Raw genomic sequence first — 19591 nt, 5'->3', positions numbered from 1 at the left:
CGGCCCGGCCATGCCGCACGGCGCGCCCTGAGCGCCCGGCCGCGCGCCGACATGGACCAGGAGAGGTGCGTGCCGGGGGGGCGTGCGCGGGGCACGGGAACCGCTCCCTCGCCGGGCAGCTGGTCCCACCTCAGCTGCCGGGGTCTGTGAGTGTGTGTGCGTGGTGTCTCCGTCCGTGCGTCTGTGGGGTGTGTCGGTGGTGCGGGGAGGGGGAGATTTAGCCCCCTCCCCCCACTTTCAGATCCTTGCAGGGTGCGAGGAGACGTGGGCTGCAGCCGGGGACATGAGCCACAAATGGGGTTTTTTTAAAATTCAAACCAGAAGGAGCCCAGCAGTTTCAGGGGCAGATGCGAGCACGGCTTCCCCTTCCACGCGCTGCTCCACAGTCGCCTGCTAGCCGGCAGGACGTGCGACCCGTGCCCCAGGCGCAGCAGGCATAAGTTGAGCCCGGTGACTCTTGCTCTCCTTTGGGGGCCACGGTTGGCTCTAAAACAGGGGGGTTCAGTGTGGGCAGGGGCTTTTTGCCACCCCCTTCATCCAGATGTACCTTGTTTTCCTCATCCTTCTGAGCCTGTACAGTATCCTAGGTGAGGAGCTCCTCCATCTGCCATGAGCTGCAATAACCCATTTCGGTTTTGCAGGGCACAGAACAGAAGGTTGCTGTATGAGTCCTTAGGACGCATTTATTGTGTTTCTGCTGGTTGAGTTCAGTTCTGGCCCCACCATCCGTTCGTTAGTGCTATTTGTAGTTAATGAACAAAAGTCGACCAAGTTTGCAAAGCGCCTGCCAACCTATTTACGTGTCCTCTGTAAGCAAAAACCAGTGACCCATGCTTTATGACAGGCGGGGGAGACCCCAGTAGCTACGGGCTTGATTTTTATAGGGTAAATTGGCCCTTAACTCTTTGTTTTCTGTACAGTGGCTAGAACAGCGCCTTGAACCTAGCACAAGTACCGAGCCTTGCTATTGCTGCTTGGGAGCTTCATAGATACCAGAGGAATCTTAAATATTTACTGTGCTCTACCCAGCCTTTTTCCTTGACTGTCCCTGTGACTTCCTTACGCCAGAATCTTAACACCTTCCTGCTCAAAACCAAGCGTGAAGCTAGTCCTTTCTGAAAACAGGATATGCTGAGTGCTTCCTTTTTGAGCTGTGCCCGTGACCTCCTGCATCTGGGGGGCAGGGAAGCCTTTGCTGAAGGAAGCTGCCAATCTTTACAGCTTGGCGAAAACTTTGCTTCTCCAGTGTCCCGTGTCTGAAGTGAACTGCGGAGGGTCAAACCCTGCTGTACTTTCTGGACCAGAAACTCTCCCTGTAGCCACTTTTTTGCCCAAATACCGAAAGGTGAGCTTCTACCCTCAGGTGACTTGAGGATTGCAACTGCTGTTTGTGTACTTACTTACTGCTCAAAATGCAACTTTCAGCCTGGATAGGCTGCTGTTTAATGCATCCTAGATATAGCGTTTCCAGTTGGTGTTTAAATGGCCAGCTGCGGATGTTTCACCATTGGCATCTTTGAATCTTGTACTCATTCTTTTCTAGATTCATGTCATATCCTTCCTGTTCTTGCCATGAATCTAGTGGTGGAGAGAGTTAGCAGGAGAGGAAGCTGGAGCCTTGTGTTTCTTTATCCCAGCATTTGACCTTACGGGCAAGGGATTGTTGTCATCATCACTGTTAATCACTTCTGTTATGGTATTGTTCAAAAATCTCTGTTCAGTTTGGGGCTTGGTCATCCAGGACATGGTAGGAACACAGCTGTCTTTAGAGTGACCCTTCTGATTTTTCTCAGCGTCGTTTTATACTGACCTCGGGGAATGAAGAGGTGTCGCAAGCTGTATGTCTGCTTAGCCTCTGAAAGTGAAGCATCTAATTGAAACTGCAGGGGGATTTAGGTCAGTGGAATATAATTACCCAAACTAACGAACTATGGCTGACGTTTAGGGCTGGCAGACGAGGCTCTTTAATGATTTGAACCAGTAACTTGGAGTTTTGCCCTCTTGGAGGAGACAGTCGAGTTATTCACAGGCTTCCCCACTTTACCAGAGCACGTCACAGAAATGCCCCAAAAGCTGCATGGTGTGTGCTGAGAAATGCAATGAATAGTTCTTGAAATGATGCTGTCAGGTACTTGATCTCAGCGTGTTGGACGGTGAATGTATCAGGTTGGTGGTAGATGGTATTTTTTTTGGTGGCAGTTCTGCTGTAACTCTTGTACATGTGCTCAGAGGTTTGGCTGGAAGACTTTAAAAACCCAAATAAATAATGGAGGTGTCAGATATGAACTCTGTTAGGATGCGTGTGATGGGGGTGAGGGGTCACCTCTGGAGTTTAAATGGATCCCTCTTTCCCTTTGTTAACCTATTTTTAAATTGACTAAGAGGACAAGAGCTCAGATTGTTTCAGGCCCAAGTTCGAGACCTACCGGTACTTGCGTGTTACACATGTAAGTTGTTCAGCAGGGTCAGTTGTACGGGTACAAGTTGTGCATGTACATAAATGCATGCAGATTTGGGGCTTCGGTCTGAATCGCCCGCACCTTGCAACCTCCCTGGCTTACGTCAGAATTGCAGTTTTCTGCTCGACTTTGATCTGACCTGGTTTTGGCAAAAGATCTGTGGGGTGCTTTTGGCAAAACTACACAGCAGTAATTGGTTTAAAAAAAATACAGATGCTCTTTGAGAAAATGAAATGCACCTTGTTGTCAAGAAATAGCCTGAAGTTATGTTAATGAATCGGATGACGAATTCCTGGCAATCTCCGTTTGCATAACTATACCTTTAAAATGATGGATTTTGGGGGATTTGCATGAAATTGGTTTCTCATTCTGTTTCTCAGAAAAAAGCCAATATTTACATCAGAAAGCAGCCAGTAATCATTTTCTTTAAGAGTAATTTTTTGCCCTATTTTTGAAGTTTTATGAAATTTTGCTTTTTGTCACAGGCTCTGCTTTTTGGGCTTTGTTGTTTGTAATAACAATCTATACCAACTGCACATTTTAACAGGTTTAATGTGTCCAATTTGTAGCAATAGGCAGCGAGAAATATGCTGTGATGAAACAGGAAAAAGATGCTACCTCAAAAACAAACCAAAATCTTTTTTTTGTGGGCAAGTGTGTTTTTGTACATGTATTTTGAACAGAAAAGCAGAAGTAGCTAATTCTGTTCTGTTGTCCTAAAATCCTTTGAAAAATCTGCTGCTCAAGATACTGGAACTGAGAATGTCAAAGGTACCAACAAGCATTTAACTGCTCAACTCAAATTGAACATTGAGGATTTGGGGAGTCAATACCTTTCAGCTCCTTTGACAATTCTAGTCCATATTTTAATGTTATTTTTAGGCATGCTTAAAAAATACATAAACCAATCTCTATTGCCCATACTTTAATTATAACATTTAATGATAGTGTGTGTGTCTTGGAAACCTCAGGCTTAATAATAAAATTTTCTTCATTTCTAGCCATGCATTATAGATGCAAGACATTGCTTCTGTTAGGGTAGGATTTTCTTGTTAATTTTTTTTGTTTTGTTTCCCATAATTAAGATTAATTTTAAAGATAATTTGGGGGGATGATTTTTTTTTGTCTATGCTGTGTATTTATCATAAGTCTCCCTCATTTATTTTTATTTGAGAGACAAGGAAGAGAACTTGGTTATTGTGAATAGCTGCACTGATAATGATAAACAGATTGTTTATTAGCTGGTGGTTGACTGCAATTTTAATATCTTTTTAATTCCCGGATTGCAGTGTTGTTAAGTTCTCAGTTACCAAAGTGTAAAAGCCTATTGCAGGGTTGTTTGTAATTTCAAAAAAAAAAAAGAACACTGAAAACCCCTGGAAATTTACAGTTAACGTATTAGATTTCTTTTAAGTTTAACCTGAAGATGTGGAAATGGACAAATAAAGCACCCTGATAACCTTAACTCTGCCCTTTCTCTAGTAATATTGGGGTCATTTAGCAATTAGTTCATTTGGGGGTAAACTGCCCTCATTTAGTATCATTTGCTATAGAATAGAGTGAGCACGCAAAACAGTTGCTGCAAGTCAGCTCATCCATAGTAAATTGCCTTTCCCCTTCCCTTTTTTTAAACCACTATATAATTGAATTGTCTGTCTGCACTCCAGACAGTTTGCCTGTAGTCTCGCTGACAACATAACAGCACTGACTGCTTCATAAATCCCCCTGTAACAGAACGTTATCAGGTCGCCTTAGCTGATGAAGAAACTCACCTGGTCTCTTCCCTGATGCCTTGGAAATCCATTGGTGACAGGCCATCTCTGATAGAACTGCCTTTGGTGCCATTGTTCCTCTCTTTCCCCCACCGGGAAAAGGATTCCCCCACCAGCCTTATTTATTTCTCTCTGCTTTATAAATTTCCTCTCTAGGTGGGATAGTTCTGGTGGCAGCACCAGGATCAACCACTGATCCGGCTGCGCATGAATCCCTGCTGCAGTGGTTCTGTAGCAGATGTGGTAGGAAGCAGGCATAATGTCTACAAGCTCTACTGTCTACTTGGACCCAGGGAAGTGGGCTGCTTTGAGCGGAGCTGTGGACTGTTCTCTGGGAGATGCGAATAGACACTTGCCCTTCCCACCCTGGAAGGAAGAATCACATGAATTGCATGAAAACTTCATAACTTGGAAATCCTGAGATGAAATAATGGTTTCCCCAGAGTCGATGCCACAACTCCCATAGACTTCTGCAGATCCAGGATTTTGCTCCTGGGTTTTTCCCATTCAAACTTTCAAGGAGACAGTTTAGCTCTTAGGGAGGTTTTTGTTCTTTCGTGCAGTCTGGTGGCATCTGCCGTAATTACAGCCAGTAACTAAGGCAGCCCAATTTTACAGCTAGGCACATGCGCCTAGCACTAAGGGACTGTTAAATATCTTTAATACCTGCTAGTGCGCAGCTTGAAATGCAACGGGCTTTATTGAGACTTGTAAGGGCGGAGCTTCTGGGCAGACGGTTGTCCAAAATGGTGCCATTTGACAGCATCATCATCACATTCCCTAGTCTTCATCCCTTAATTTGCTGGTAAGTATTCAAACTGTGTCTACACAGACATATTTTAGCTGCCTGGCTTCAATTAGTGGCGGGAGAAGAAGATCCAGTTATTGTTTATTCGGAGGTGTTGGTGGCCTTGATCATGGGCCAGCTCTCATTTTCTTTGTGGACCCTTCCCCATTAGAGTGACTGGGAGATCTGGGTGTTTGAGGAACACAGCAGTTGGCCTCCATATTGCTGCTCATGCTGATAGATAAGAAGCTAAGGAAGAAAAAAAGGGCTATGTTAAATCTGTGTGTAGGGTGGGGTGAGTGGAATTATCTTGTTATAATGGGTCACATTTAATAGGGCTGGACTTGCAGATCACTTTGGTTGGTGGGCATTGATGCATGAAGAAGGCTGGTAGGGTAGATTGATTTCAAAGAACTGTAAGCTTTCCAGGTGACCTGTCAAGCTGGATCTGTTCTGGTTGTGAAGGGGAAGCAAAGCAGTGATCGCATTGGAGACTGGAGGCAGACCTTTCCCAGCATCTCTGCCCTGGCTCTGACAGAAGCAGAATTATGGAATTGGGAGGCTGATGTTTCACTTCTGCCATTTGGGACGTCAAGGTCGGATCGGTTTCATTCTGCTGCATGTTTGGCTTGGTGGAGGGGAGAAAGTCTGTGTGGCAGCAGAAGCGGGTATCGAGGTGTTTTACAGAAGAGGAGGCTGGGCAAGCAGGAGATCTAGGCATGAGTGGAATAGGTGGACTAAAGTGGGCCTCTTTGTTGATCTTTGCTCCTTGAGATCCGACAACTATTTTGGCCCCTAGTGGAACTTGGAGAAGTCTGAAAGCCTTCCGGGACTGTCTTGGCTGAGGGTACCTGGGATGCAGGTGGTATAGTGCCAACACAGTTGACTTTTCGAATTTCGGCTGCTGATCAGGCTGAGAGGGATTTGATTACTTGTCAAGGTTAGATATGGAGTAAAGGGAAGAGATGAGAAGAGAACGCAGCGTTCCTGGCACCCAGTCCCCTACAGCGTGGGAAAGACACACAACTGGAATGGTTGTGTGAGAGAGCAGCCATGCAGGTAAGTCTGGGCATGTTGCTGTTCCCAACCAGAGCCTTTGGAATAGAGTCCAGTCCTTTCTTGTTCATAGATGGTTCCAGATCCTGGCTGCCTTGACTGAAGTAGTGCCTCCTGATGTCTAGCCTGAACCTACTCTCCGTCAACTTGTGGCTGTTGTTCCTTGTTACTCCGGGAGGCGCTCGGGGGAACAGGGTCTCAGCCATTCCCCACTGGTGTCCCCCCTGGTAAGTTCATAGATGGCCACTAGATCCTCCCTCAGCCTTCTCTTGTGGAGGCCGAGCAGGTTCAGGTCCTGTAGCCTCTCCTCGTAGGGCCTGCCCTGCTGCCCCCTGATTGTGCAAGTGGCCCTCCTCTGGACCGTCTCCATGCTGGCCTCATCCTTCCTGAAGTGCGGCGCCCAGAACCGGACGCAGTACTCCAGCTGCGGCCTGACCAGCATTGCATAGAGGGGGAGGATCACCTCCTTGGACCTGCTTGAGATGCATCTGTGGATGCACGACAAGGTGCAGTTGGCTTTCCTGACCACGTCCTCACATTGGTAGCCCATGTTCGTTTAGGAATCGATAGTGACTCCAAGATCTCTTTCTGCCTCTGTGATTTTGAGAAGGTTGTTCCCCAGCCTGTAGGTGTGCTGCTAGTTCTTAGTGCCCAAGTGCAGTACCCTGCGCCTGTCAGTGTTGAATCCCATCCTATTCACATTCGCCCACCCCTGTAACCTGTCCAGGTCCAGTTGTATCCTGTCCCTCCCTTCTAGTGTGCCCACCTCTCCAAATCTTGGTGTCATCAGCAAATTTGAACAGGGTGCTTTTCACCCCCTTGTCCAAGTCACTAATAAAGAAATTGAATAGTACGGGTCTGAGCCCTGGGGGACTTCACTGCCCACCTCCCTCCGGGTCCAATTTGACCCATCCACCACCACTCTCTGGGTGCGGCCCCCTAACCAATTTGCAAGCCATCTGACTATGTAGGCATCGATGCCACAGTTGCCTAGTTCTTTAATGAGGATGGGGTGGGAGACAGTGTCAGAGGCCTTCCTGAAGTCCAGAAAGACTACATCCACCGTGACACGTGCGTCCCGTGATTTTTGTGACCTGATCATAGAAGGCAATCAGGTTGGTCTGACAGGACCTGCTCTTAATGAACCCATGCTGGTTGCTCTTGAGCATCATCCCCCCTGCGGGTCCCTCACAGATGTGCTCCTGGATAACTTTCTCAAAGAGCTTCCCGAGGATCAAAGTAAGACTAATGGGCTTATAGTTGCCTGGGTCCTCCCTCCTCCCTTTTTTGAAAATGAGGACTACATTAGCTTTTTTCCAGTCTTCTGGCACCTGGCCAGAGCACCATGAGTGCTCATAAAGGTGTGCCAGGGGCCCCGCGATGGCCTCTGCCAATTCCCTCAGCACCCTGGGGTGGAGATCATCTGGACCTGCTGATGTGAACATGTCCAGCCCCTCTAGAAGTCCCCTAACTCAGTCCTCCCTGACCCTAGGCCTGGCGGAGTTGCTCTTGAGTCTGTCCTGAATCCCGGTGGGGGAGATGTCCCGGTCCCTGCTCAGAAAAATGGTGGCAAAGAACTTGTTAAAGAGGTCTGCTTTTTCATCTGGTGCAGCCACCAGATTGCCAGCCGTATCCTGCGGGGGGCCCCATGTTACCTGGTGCCTTCTTAGTACTCTCTATGTATTTAAAAAGGGAGGTTTTTGTCGTCCTTGTTCCTTGTTGCTAGTCCTAGTTCCATCTCTGCCTTAGCCTTCCTAACAGCCTCCCTACAGACTTGCGCTATGGAGGTATAATCCTCTTTGGTGATAGCCCCTGCTGCCACTGGATGCATGCCTCCTTTTTGGCTTTCAGACATTCCTGAGTGCCTTTGGTGAGCCAGGGGGCTTTTGAGCATGCTTGCCCCCTTCGACTCATGTTGGGACTGTCACCCCTTGGGTTTGGTGGATTGTTTCCTTAAGGAACAACCACTCATCTTGGACACCTAGTTTCCCTGCTCTCCAGGACCGCAGTGCCTCTCCTACCAATCTTCTCGACTCATTGAAGTCGGCCCTCCTGAAGTCAAGGGCTACTGCCTTTCTGCAGGCCCTTGACGCCCTGCGCTGGATGGTGAATTCCAGTAGGCGATGATCGCTATCGCCCAGGTGGTCGAGGACCTGGAGTCCCCTCATCAGGTCGTCGTGGCCAGGACCAGGTCCCCCTGGTGGGACTGTGCACCTCCTGGGATAGGTGAAGATCTTGTATCTCAGCAAGGAACCTATATGAGTGGTTAGACCTGGCTGACTGCTGCTCCCAGCAAATGTCCGGATAGTTTAGATCACCCATGCTGACCACATCCCTTGACTTAACGGCCTCCACGAGCTGACCTGAGAATTCCCGGTCCAGCTCTTCCCCCTGGTTGGGTGGTCTGTAGTAGACCCCCCACCGTTAATTTTCATTTTTCCACTAATGAAATAATATATAATATAACAGAACAAATCTAAAATAATGATTTTCTTACTATTGTAGGAAAGAAGTCAGTAAAAGGGTTTTGTAACTGAGCGTTTCACTCTCATCTTCTCAGAGACCTTGGTTTAGTGGCAGATTGTGTTTACGTGGAACATTTGTGACAGTTCTTGAATTTCTGTGATTAACCATGAAGGAAATGTATTGGTGGTATATGAGATACAGGGCCCATGGCTACATGCATCCTGGAATTCTTCACCCCAGAAGCCAAGCATCTTCAATATGTTAGAGACAGCAGCCATGGAAAATGGCTGTAGTCTGTTTCAAGGCTATATTAAGGGCACTTGCCAACTTTCTTTTTTAAAAATTGGCTTGCTTATTTTTTTAATGTTTTCAAATCTTTCTGATAACTCTTTAAGGCAGTGGTTCTCAGCCTTCTTAGGTGGGGACTTCCTGATCATACAGGCATTCCTCAATAGATTTTTTTGGAAAATGCTAGCTTTTAGCTTTCACTCATTTTTTGACCATGAAAAAATAATAGAGCAGTTCTTTCATTGCAGAGAGATCTGAAAGACCCAAACAGGTCACAATGTTTTTGACACTATGGCTTCCTATCTGAAAGCCCCAGATTCTTGGGAATTGGTTAATGATGTAAGACTTCCTGCTTTCTTGGTTTGCAACAAAATATACCAAGTAAACAACAATCCACTCTAAGCACAGAGCTGATGGATTTGGAGAACAACATGGACACGTGAATATTAAAGTTTCCGATACCAGAAAACAAAGAAAAAGGACCCCAGTGTATTATTTTAAAAATCTTCTGAGTTGTGAACTGATCTCATGGTGGTTGCTTTTTTTTTATGGGTGTGAGGAAGAACTGGAGTGGGCTTCCAAGTGAGGTGGTGCTTTCACATACCTTGGAGGTCTCCAGGAGGAGACCGGGCATACACCTGGGGTCATCTGACCCCAGCACTTTTTCCTGCCCAGGGCAGGTGATTGGACTTGATGATCTACTGAGGTCCCTTCCGACCCTGAAGATCTATGAAATCTATGAATTCTGAAGATGGACTGCTTGCGTTTGGCAGTACTGGAAAAAGGGGTATACCCAAAGCAATGCTGTTAACTCCAGCCCTACTTTTTTCTGCTCCTTGCAAGGGTGTTTCACCTGTTTGTGCTCCATTTCACTTTGTCCCTGTTCTGTCTGGAAAAAGGTCTCTTGCAGGGGCTGAGATAGATAGGGAGCCTACAGTCAGCAATCAGTTCTGAAACTGACTGGGTGCTAGGACCAGTCACATGAAATAAACTCTCTTGCTAGGGACAGAAGTTACACAAAAACTGGTTTAAGTGATCAGAAACCGGTTTAAACCTGTAACAGAACAGCAATTCAGTGCACATAAACCATTTTTCAAAATGGCCAAAATTGGTTTAGGATAAACCTGGTTGAATGTAGCATTAGACTTAACTGATTTGTCTAATTAGACTTAACTGATTTGTCCCAGACCCCTTCCTGGTTTAAGTTAACTCGCAGTCCCCCGGTATTCCAGCATGCTTTGCAGCCCTGGGCTGGGCTGGGGGAGCAGGGTTGGCCCCACCCTCTCCTCCCTAGTCAGAGCACTGTCGCTGCTCTGGCTGGCTGAGAAGGGTGCGGTGGGATGAGTGGGGGGATGTAGCCAGACACCAGCCCCAGGCCTGAGATGAAGGGGTGAGGGAGGGGCCTGGCCGGTGTTGCTGTGGGCAGAAGTAGAGGGAAGGCGGGCAGGGGGAGTGATGCCCCTGGAGGGGTCCCAGTGCTGTCCTCTCTGTGACACAGAAATGGGGAGAACGTGGGGCATTCGGAGGCAGGTGCTGGACCTGGGGGCACCTGCCGAGCAGCTTCTCCTGTCGGGGCCATGCCTGGGTCCAGGCCCAGCATGGCAGGCATCCTTGAGGGAGGGGAAGGCGGTGGCACCGATCGGGGGACAAGCAGGGTTCCCCAGCCCCCTCTCCCGACTCCACTTGAGTCACTCACACCCACCTCTGGGGAGCCACAGCTGCTGCTGGGGAAGTTGCCAGTGCTTGCCTGCAGAGTTACCGGGTGCTTCAGCTGCCTGATTGCAGTCTCCTCTTTCACATGACCCCATCTGGGTGGCCTGGCAGCCAGGCCAGCTGCTGTGAGCAGTGGTGGGGCTCAGTAGGCGCAGCAGTGTCTGGTCCCCCAGGAGGACCCAGCTGGCCCGCGTGGCACCTATGCCAGCATGCACCTGGCTGCCTGGCAGCTCTGCTGCTGCCATGGGGCTGCTCCAGCTGAGCAGCGTGCCTGGACACAGCACCTGGAGCAGCCACATGGGGCCCAAGGGCAGCAGCCAGGGAAGTGGCCCTGGGGTTTCCCTGAGTTGGCCTGGCTGGGGCCACTTTCCTGCTTGCATTGCCCTGGCTGCTGCCCTTGGCCCCTGCTTTCCCCTTCCCTGGGGATACCCGCCTTGTGCCAGGCCTGTGTCTGGGCATGGTTCCAGCAGGAGGAGAAGCTGCTTAGCAGGTGCCCCCGGGTCCTGTGCCTGCTTCCCAGTGCCCCGCGTTCTCCCCATTGTTGTGTCACAGAGATCGGGCAGCCACTGCCCCCATGCCACGCACCCTCAGAGACAGCGATCCAGTGGCAAAGAGTCCCTGCCTCCTCCCTGGGTGTACAGGGTGTGGGTTGGGCCCCTTTCATTTCCTCTGGCCCCTTAAAATACACAGCGGGGGGAGGGCCTGAGGGGAAGGGCCCCGACCCCTGCTTATGGCTGTGGAAAGTCTACGGGGAAGGGAAGGCAGAGAGCCAGTGTGTGATGTGTGTGTGTGACCCCCAGCTTCATGCAGCTCCACATGCGTGTCCCAGCATGGAGGTGACTGTCCTGGCAGGGAAACAGGCCCCGGGCCTTTCCCCTTCTTCTTTCTGCAGGAGGGCCTGAAATGCTCCGTTCTTGGACGAGCAGCGCAGGGGGTTCCTCTCTGGATCAGGTCACAGAAGGGCTGGGAGGGACCTGCAGGGATCACGTGTAACCCAGCCCCTGCCTGAGGGTCCTGACCATCCTGTGCACGCCCATACTCTAAACTCTACATAAGGTGATCGATCGGCAGCCCTGACACAAGGCTGCCTGCCTCAGCTGCAGAGTGGAGAGTGGGGCTGGGAAAAGCTAGACAGTCCCCAGCTGGGGACCCTGCGGGCCAGGGTGGGGGTTTAAACCCCTCCCCAATCATGCTCAGCTTCCTTCCAACCTCACAGCTGCTGCAAAAGGGAAGGGAGGGCTCGATCTAGTGCCCCGTGGCTTTTAGCGTGGGCTACTGCAGGCATGTGGCTGCACTTCCAGAATCAAAAGTGAATGTCTGTTCACTTGCTTCCTAGTTCAGTCTATGCAGGTTAGACTGATCTGCAAACACTGAATTGATTCAGCCTTGAGCTTTTTAAATGTCTGTACTTAGCCTCTGAGGAGAGAAGGATGTAGGTTTTTCCTTCAATCTGTTAGTTGTAGGCATCCTACTGGGTAATGGGACATTTGAAGATATTTCACAAGTGGGGGTTGATTGTCAAGTTGATGTTTTCAAATAAGCTGCAAGCTTATTATTTATTAACTTACAGAACAGTGGCAGTTTCTGTCATCCCACCATGTGGCAATCACACACAGACAAAAGATGAATATCAGCTAATTGTATATATACGAGAGTGTGCAATGATTTTATGCAAAATGCTATCAAATGCATAAAGCAAATAAACTAAGAAAACAGAGACATTAGCAATAACCTTTACAATTATTTGTAACAATAAAAGGAGTGAAAACAATTCAGACAGAAGTGGCTTTTGAATGAGGGTGCTGACAGCAATTGAAGTGTGTCAGCATTTAAAAAATGTGATTAATTACCTCCTGTTTTGATATATTATTAATACCAGCTTAAAACATTCAAAATTAAAATATGAAAAATCCTGTGCACTTGTCAGTTACGATGACTGAAATCCTGGTAGCGCTGAAATCAATAGGAACTTACTGTTGACTCTTACTAGAGATTTATTATCTTTTTGCTTATCTTCTGTATTTATTTTCACTTCAAGTTATACTTTCTGGTTGTTTCAGTATTTGGATTTCATTCACTTTAGGGGAAAGTTCTTAAAATCAGTGGTTTACACAGGAATCTTTAAAAATTGTGTTGTGTTTTTTGTTGATGATGATGATGATCTGAGCTCTAAAGGCTTGATGGTTACATTTAATTTTTGGGTTGATTTTAAATTGATGTTGTTCCTTTTAAACAGAACCAGTCTTCATTATGCAGTGTGATAACATGTGGATGAGCTGCTACAGTGCTCTCTAGCCCCTTTGCATGAATGCCCTTACCAGTCTGTGTTGGCACAGAACGAGCCTGGCTTTCTTAAGGAAACGAGAAGTTGGCTGTTTTGTTGCCTGGAACACATGACTTGAATGGTAAACAAGGGACATTCTTCTTTTCTGCTTTTTACCAAGACCTACTAGGGTTAATGGCTAATTGGATGCTTGATGTAATCAGGAGATCCGATTCCCTCATTTGGGACATGGACCGTTTTACCAGTGTGTTGCAGGAAATCTTGCTGCTGATTTTTTTTTTTTTTTTTTTGTTGGAAAACCTTGATCAGCAAAGTGGAGGAGAAGAGGTGCAAGCTAGCCTTGTGTTGGGTACAAAGCTGGGGGTTGTTGCTTTTGCAGGCACGTGTTCAAACTGCACACCACAGGCTGCCTTTCAAAGCACTACTTCTCCAGGGCAGTGCTGTCCAGAAGAGGCCAGTGGGCTGGCCCAGGAGAGAAGCTTTGTGCTGTTGGGGAGGATTTGGGGTAGGAGCAGTTGGTGTTCATGAGCAGGTGACGAGTATCGTTTGGGAGCGGAGAGCAGAGAACCTGGAAGGAAGGAGAGCGAGGCTTGCAACTTCCACAGGTGGTAATGATATGTGATTACTCAAATTAAATACTGAACAGTTCTTTAATTTTGTGCATGTGACCACACAAACCTTAGAGGAAGTAAACATGATTAGGAAGGGGGTAGCCCAGTTCCCAGTGAGGCTGCCTTTGCCTTGTGTGGCGAGGGGAGGACTGCTTAGCCTCCTGATCTGATGAAGTGCTTGCCTATGAGTAGCTCTAGAGCAGTACCAGACAGTTCAGGGTGGTGTTAGGGATGGAAAACTTTGCTTGACCTGTTTTATTTGTTTCTGGCTGCTGCAAAGCTTGAAAAGAGGGCTGTGGATTTAAATAGAGCAGTGATTTCATTCTGGAGGCTGCACACTTTTCAATGTGGGAAGCATTTATCTCTTAAGTCATTTCACTCCCTTCTGAGTCTCAGAGGCAGGTACTGACCATATGTCAATGTTGCACAGAAGAGGTGACGCTGAACAATGTAACGAGGACACAAATCTGCCCCAGGCTCCAGGATGAAGGGGACCTTATTGGTCCAGCGGGTTCTGTCTTATCGGTGTCCATATTACATTCATGAAAGGAGGTTCTAGTTTAATAATCCATTCTGCCTGAAGTAGACCTATTTCTAAGCCTACAGGGGAATGAGATACGACCTTCATCAACTGTCACCATGGTAACTGTACAAATAACTTTAGTTCTCATTATTTTGCTCAGCTTCAGAGAAAGGTATGATGTATTCTAGCAGCCCGTGTGTGTCTTTCAGATGAGATTTTAAAAAGCAAGTTCTTACTTCTCTGTGCTGTCTTGTCTCCTATGGTGCTTTTGTGGTGCTCAGTGAAGCAGTTTTGTTCATGTTCAAGTTATAGATTGACGCAGACAATTAAGCAGTTGCTTAATTTTTTAAAATAACACTGATGAACTGGAGGCTTGGGATTTTGACCTCAAGTCTCTGGTTCTTTTTCATTGGTGTCTTTTTCTGCCCATGTTGACCTGTGGGCTTCTGTTATCTACTCGGAGAGAGTTGTAGTTCAGTGATGCTCTACATTTGGCCTTGATCTTGCAAACAAGAATGCAGGCAACTCCGTGCACACAAGCTGCCCTGTCCATATTAGTGGCACAAACAAGTGTTGCCAGAATTAGAGCCATCATTTGTGGATGTTTCCCGATATGCTTTCCAACAGATAAGCAATGCCAGTGTAGTTTCTTGTCCTGCGCGACTCTCCTTCTACTCTGTTTTATGCTTTTTTTTTTTTTTTTTTTAACAGGACAGAGAGAGAGTAAACTTTCTTTTTCTTTTCTCTGCTTTCAGTGTCAAACCAAGTTCCCAGTCCCCTGAGGCAGCTGAGGATGAGAAGGATCAGCGTACGGTAACAATCAACCCCTCTCACATGAAAAAGGCATTCAGGGTTATGAATGAATTACGGAGGTACTCTTTTCACTTAGCATACATCATCTCTGGTTTATCAGAAATGAGCTGAACAGAACTGCAAGATGTTTGGGGGACTTTAAAAAAAAATGATTTGTGACATCTTCACTGCATAACACATGGGTTATTAACAAAGCAGTGGGAAGAGCCGGCCAAAGGATAGCTCTGCTTTTTTCCACCCACACACATGCCTACCTTTTTTGTCCAAAAAGAAGCTGGCTGTGTCATGTACGCATTCTGAGCAACTTCCTGCATTTATAAAAAGTGATTTAAAGTTTCTTTCCGCTTAGAGCAAATCTGCACGGAAGTAAGTTCCTAGCAGAGAAGATCAACAATAGACTATTGCAGACGTTAAGACACCTACACATAATTACAGACAAAGGTTTAGTAATATGGTGTTCTTGTTACTTTTCATGAATGGTGTCTGCTCTGCTTTGCAAAGAACAAAAAAATAACCCCCAAAATCCCACTTGTGAAAAGACAGCACTTCTGTCAAGTGCGTGTGTAAAGAACACCATATGAAGAAAACCATTTCGTGACCGTGTGCATGGATTTGAGCTTCTCTTTACGGCCCTCTTCCCATGAACCAGATAGAAGTTAACTGAGTCTTTTCTTTGTGCAAGGGGGAGGGGCAGGGCAGGGGGGCCTAAAACAGGGAAATGGAAGCATCTTTTTCTCCTGTTAATACAGTGAAGGGTGAATCCATTTCCACCTGGGTCTTCCTCTAATCCTCTGTTGGCGCGTGAAACAAAAAATTGGAAGACAGATGGAAAACAGATACTGGCATGGTGTAGTGACAGCCCACTGCTTCATTTACCTGTAAAATCTAATATATGTTTCCTTCCTTATTGAAGTGCAGTGGGAATATCTGGGGCCCTGCCAGCATTTCCTTTTTGGCTTGATATTTAGCTAGATCCTATACATTACTTGGCTGAATGTGGAAAGCCAGAGCTGCCTTTTAAGCACCTGCTCTCTGGCAGCTGCATGGCATATCCCTAGTGTTCCTTTCTTTCACCTCCTGCAGTATACAATCTGGACCCTTTTGTAGCCTGCCCTCGGGCATCAGGGCCTGTGTTAATGGTTACCTTGAGTAACAGCGATTTTTAATTCTCATTTACCTAGAAGTCCCATATAGAAGGTGTAGCTTAAACTATCTATATGCCTATAGTGTGTATCTATACTAACTGCTTTACTGCAGTAACTGGTTTGCTAGAAGGGGGGAAAGTTGTTGGTAGCTTTGTGTAGTGGCAAATGTGGTAGGCTTCTTTGCACTTTCTCCAGGGGCTCTTATTAAGGGAGATGGAGGGAATCCCAACTTGTCTGAGCGCTTGGGTTTTAGTCTCAGTGCTTGGGCCCTCAAATTTTGTTCCCCCCTCTCCTTCCCCCCCGAACACCCCCTTCCCCTGGGCTCCATTGAAGACGGGGTCTGTACCTGTGGCTGAAGCAGCGTATTCCCTATAAACTAAAGTATCTAAGCGTTCACAGTTTAATGAATAAGCAGACCTTTCACTCAGAAAGCTTTGTTGGGTCTGTAAATTATGTAGCTAGTTTATGGGACTTTTGCTCACCTTGTTTTTCATTACCAGACATTCTGAAACTCTCTTGTCTTCTCTGGTGTTTTCCAGCAAGCAGCTCCTCTGTGACGTGGTGATTGTTGCTGAAAATGTTGAGATGGAAGCCCATCGCATTGTCTTAGCAGCCTGCAGCCCCTATTTTTGTGCAATGTTTACAGGTACTCTTTCGTTTTCAAGCAAAGTATTATGCTGGACTGCATCACTGCCGATTCCAAGAGATGCATGATCTTTCCTTCACAATCAATCAGTCGTATCCCAAATAATCCATATAAATGTAGTTAGTATTGCTGCTGCTGCTGTCCTGAGTATATAGGAGGCCTTTACTTTGTTCTCCATGTGAGCCATCCACTCTCTGTTTCTCTTCTGAAAAAGAGCCATCTAAACCAAATGCTCATTGAGAAAGCTGTTTCATTTTTTAAGATCCTGTGTATGGCTGTTGTGTAGCTAGCTTTGGAAATGATCCCTTTTGTTACAGTAGGGTTTCAAAAGAAGGGAACTACTGTTGTGCCTCCTTATATGGATGCTACTTCCTCTAAAAGTGGTGTTAAATTGGGCCTGTTTCCACTGGAAATTGGAGGAAATTGGAGGTGTGTGGCATCTTCCAAGGTTGAGCTTATCGTTAGCAAAGCATTTTTTTTTCCCCATAGCTTAAAAGCTATTGTGGGGTCGGGCAAAGTCTGTGCTGGAAAGAGCGTGGTCCTGGCTGAGGGCAGGCTGAGAAAAGGGGAATGTGCTGCTTCATATGGATAACGTGCTACCTTCACATTTCTGCAGTATAGTGGGTCAGGACATACATCTGCATTACCAGGTGTGGGCTGAAGGGTAGTTGAGGTTTGCCGAGATGGCGAGATCTCTAAGCTAGTAAGAGTTATAATAAGTGGTTTCTAGAGAGCTGGGACTATCTTGGGGGATCTTTGTGCCACTAATAATACTAAGTAGCAAGACAGAAGAGAGGGCAAAGCTCAGAGGTGTTCGAGTGCCCTGTGAATTACTGTTATGTTGGTAGTAGCTATTATACCTGACAGCAGTGCAGAGATCTGGATGAGCCTCTGATCCTTGCAGGTCATCTCAGCTGGTGAATAACCCTGGTTTCAGGACAGTGAGGGGGGCAGGCAGGGCTTGTGGTATTTTCTCTCCTGGGGTTCTGTGAGGTCCAGTTGTGGTCAGAGCAGGAAGTTAAACAATCGTTCTCTAACCACAGTCATGGGACTCCTTTTAAAACTGTCCTGGGATGTAACTGCAGCCATTACTCTTCTCTTCAACTCCAGTAACAGAATGAATTGAGCTGTTGGTCAGTGACTCTTTGTTATCTTAAGTCTGCCCATTTCCAGGTTTTTAAGGCCTGGGCCCCACTGCGATGAGGTGGGCAGCTTTTCTCTTTCTTGCAGCAGAAGGGTGCTCTGAAAGAACAAGCTGGACTTTATTTTTGTGGCTTCTCTGTCCAGAGATGAGGCTAGATTGCACTAGGGAAACTGCACAACCTCCCCGAGTGGGTGTGTGAAGGGGATGTGGAACATGCCTGCAGATGCAGAGGGAACTTTGATCAATAATGCAGGGTGGCCTGGTTTAGTGGGAAACGGCCCTGGACTGGACATCAGGAGACCCAGCGTAACCTCTCTGCTGTGAAGTACAAGAGACCCTTTGCCTTTTGGCCCCACATGTTACTCTGTCTCGGGCACAGGAGGGGCAAAGCCTGGCAGAGGCTTTCACAAACTGCCCACCAGTGTGTTTTCAGGCGTAAGCTGGAAGGGCTGCTTCCAGCAGGAGATGGTGCTGGGCGTGTAATTCCTTCTGGAGGAGGAAGATGTCAGTTAGGGTAGTTGTTCAGGAGCGTAGCCTGCAGGGACCAAAGTGAGGCCAATAACAATCTTTGTGTGATGCCATTTCAGTCCCTGTAAATTTGTTCTGGATTCGAACCTGTGACCTTGAGAGAGAGAGCCGCCTCTCCCGGTTCCTCAGTCAGCTCATCTCCTGCGGCAAACGGCTCTTTGAAGTTCTGAAGTAACTAGGCATTCTCCACTGAAAACCCTGGGACCTATACCTGTGAAAAGCAGGGAGAATCTGGACCAATGTTCCTAAATTTCCCATGGAGGGTCTTTTCTTGGCGATTAACTTGCAGTATTTTGATCTAAAATCAGTTCAGAGCTGATGCTGCAGGGAGGGTCCTTAGTGGAGAATGCACTGAGCAGCATAGAAGCAAGGCAGCTGCACTCATGAAAACCTTTTCAAATTTTCTGCCCCATTCGGACTCTCCTCCTCCTGTGTGTGTGAAAAGGCTGCTGTTGGGTTACCTGATATGCTGGGTATTCTTGTCCTCGGCTCAAGTGAACAGATCTTTGATTTAAAAAACAAAATGACAAGAAAAGAGCTTTAGTTGGTAATTGGGAGGTGTCTCTGTGGGGCACAGTAAGTACAGGGCAGGGCAGGCTGCAGTTCTTTGTAAAGGCGGTGTCAGTGGCAGCAATGTGAGGAGGTGGGACAGAAAAGCTGGTTAGTGTTGACTCCAGCTAGAAAGGAAAGCAGCCTTGTCAGCAGAGGGCAGAAGGCAATGTTTGTTGGGGGGAGGAGGAATGCGCAAAACCGGTATAGAGTGGTTGCAAAATGTAATTTCCAATGAAGGGCAGTACAGTCTGGTGGGTACAGCGTTGGAGTGAGGACACCGGGTTCTTTTCCCACCTTCATTGCTGACTTAATGAGACCGTGGCTAAGACGCTTTGATCTCTCCGTGCTCTCCACCATCCTTGCTATCTTTTCTATCAAGGATGTAAGTTCTTAGGGTGAGGGTTGCTTTAGTGTTACACTTCAGTCCAGGGTGCATCTTGTCTTGCTAATTAAAAAAATTAATGACGCCAGTACTTTTGGACATCAAGCAAGCAGGGCTTGAATCTGATATTAAAGACCTTGTTGGGTGCGTTTTTGGAAAGGGTACGTGGGGTGAGGCGTGTTAATTCCTCCCATCATTTCTACACACTTATGGATGTATTGGGAGATGTGATACCTGTGCCCAAGTGCACACATTTAGCCTGGCTAGAAGCATTCACACTTGCTGCTATTCTCCTGGCACCAACTGCTCTCTTCAGCTCAGTGTTGTGTTGAGACACTTCCTGGATGCAGAGGAGTGGGCACCCCTGGCCTGTGGAGCAAGATGGAGCAATGCACTGGGGCATGGAGCAGGTAGATTGTACC

At 47.2% G+C, this 19591-nt stretch overlaps 1 protein-coding gene across 4 annotated transcripts in view; it reads left to right on the top strand.

Annotated features, from left to right (window-relative positions):
• KLHL3 (kelch like family member 3) overlaps window positions 1–19591 on the top strand; it is a 55333-nt gene continuing 35742 nt past the window's right edge. For 3 of the 4 annotated variants that reach the window (XM_019535139.1, XM_019535138.1, XM_019535136.1), the window contains exons 1-3: window positions 7–65; window positions 14715–14831; window positions 16457–16563. In XM_019535139.1, the coding sequence (XP_019390684.1) occupies window positions 52–65; window positions 14715–14831; window positions 16457–16563 (238 nt within the window). In that variant the 5' untranslated portion in view covers window positions 7–51. Of the gene's footprint in view, window positions 66–14714; window positions 14832–16456; window positions 16564–19591 lie in introns of all 4 variants that reach the window. The other variant, XM_019535137.1, reaches the window with a different exon arrangement.

The sequence above is a fragment of the Crocodylus porosus genome, unplaced genomic scaffold (assembly GCF_001723895.1).
Source record: "Crocodylus porosus isolate Cpor-Errol unplaced genomic scaffold, CroPor_comp1, whole genome shotgun sequence".
Classification (NCBI taxonomy): domain Eukaryota; kingdom Metazoa; phylum Chordata; order Crocodylia; family Crocodylidae; genus Crocodylus; species Crocodylus porosus.
Note: the sequence above shows the minus strand (reverse complement) of the source record. Positions and strands in the feature narration are given on the sequence as shown.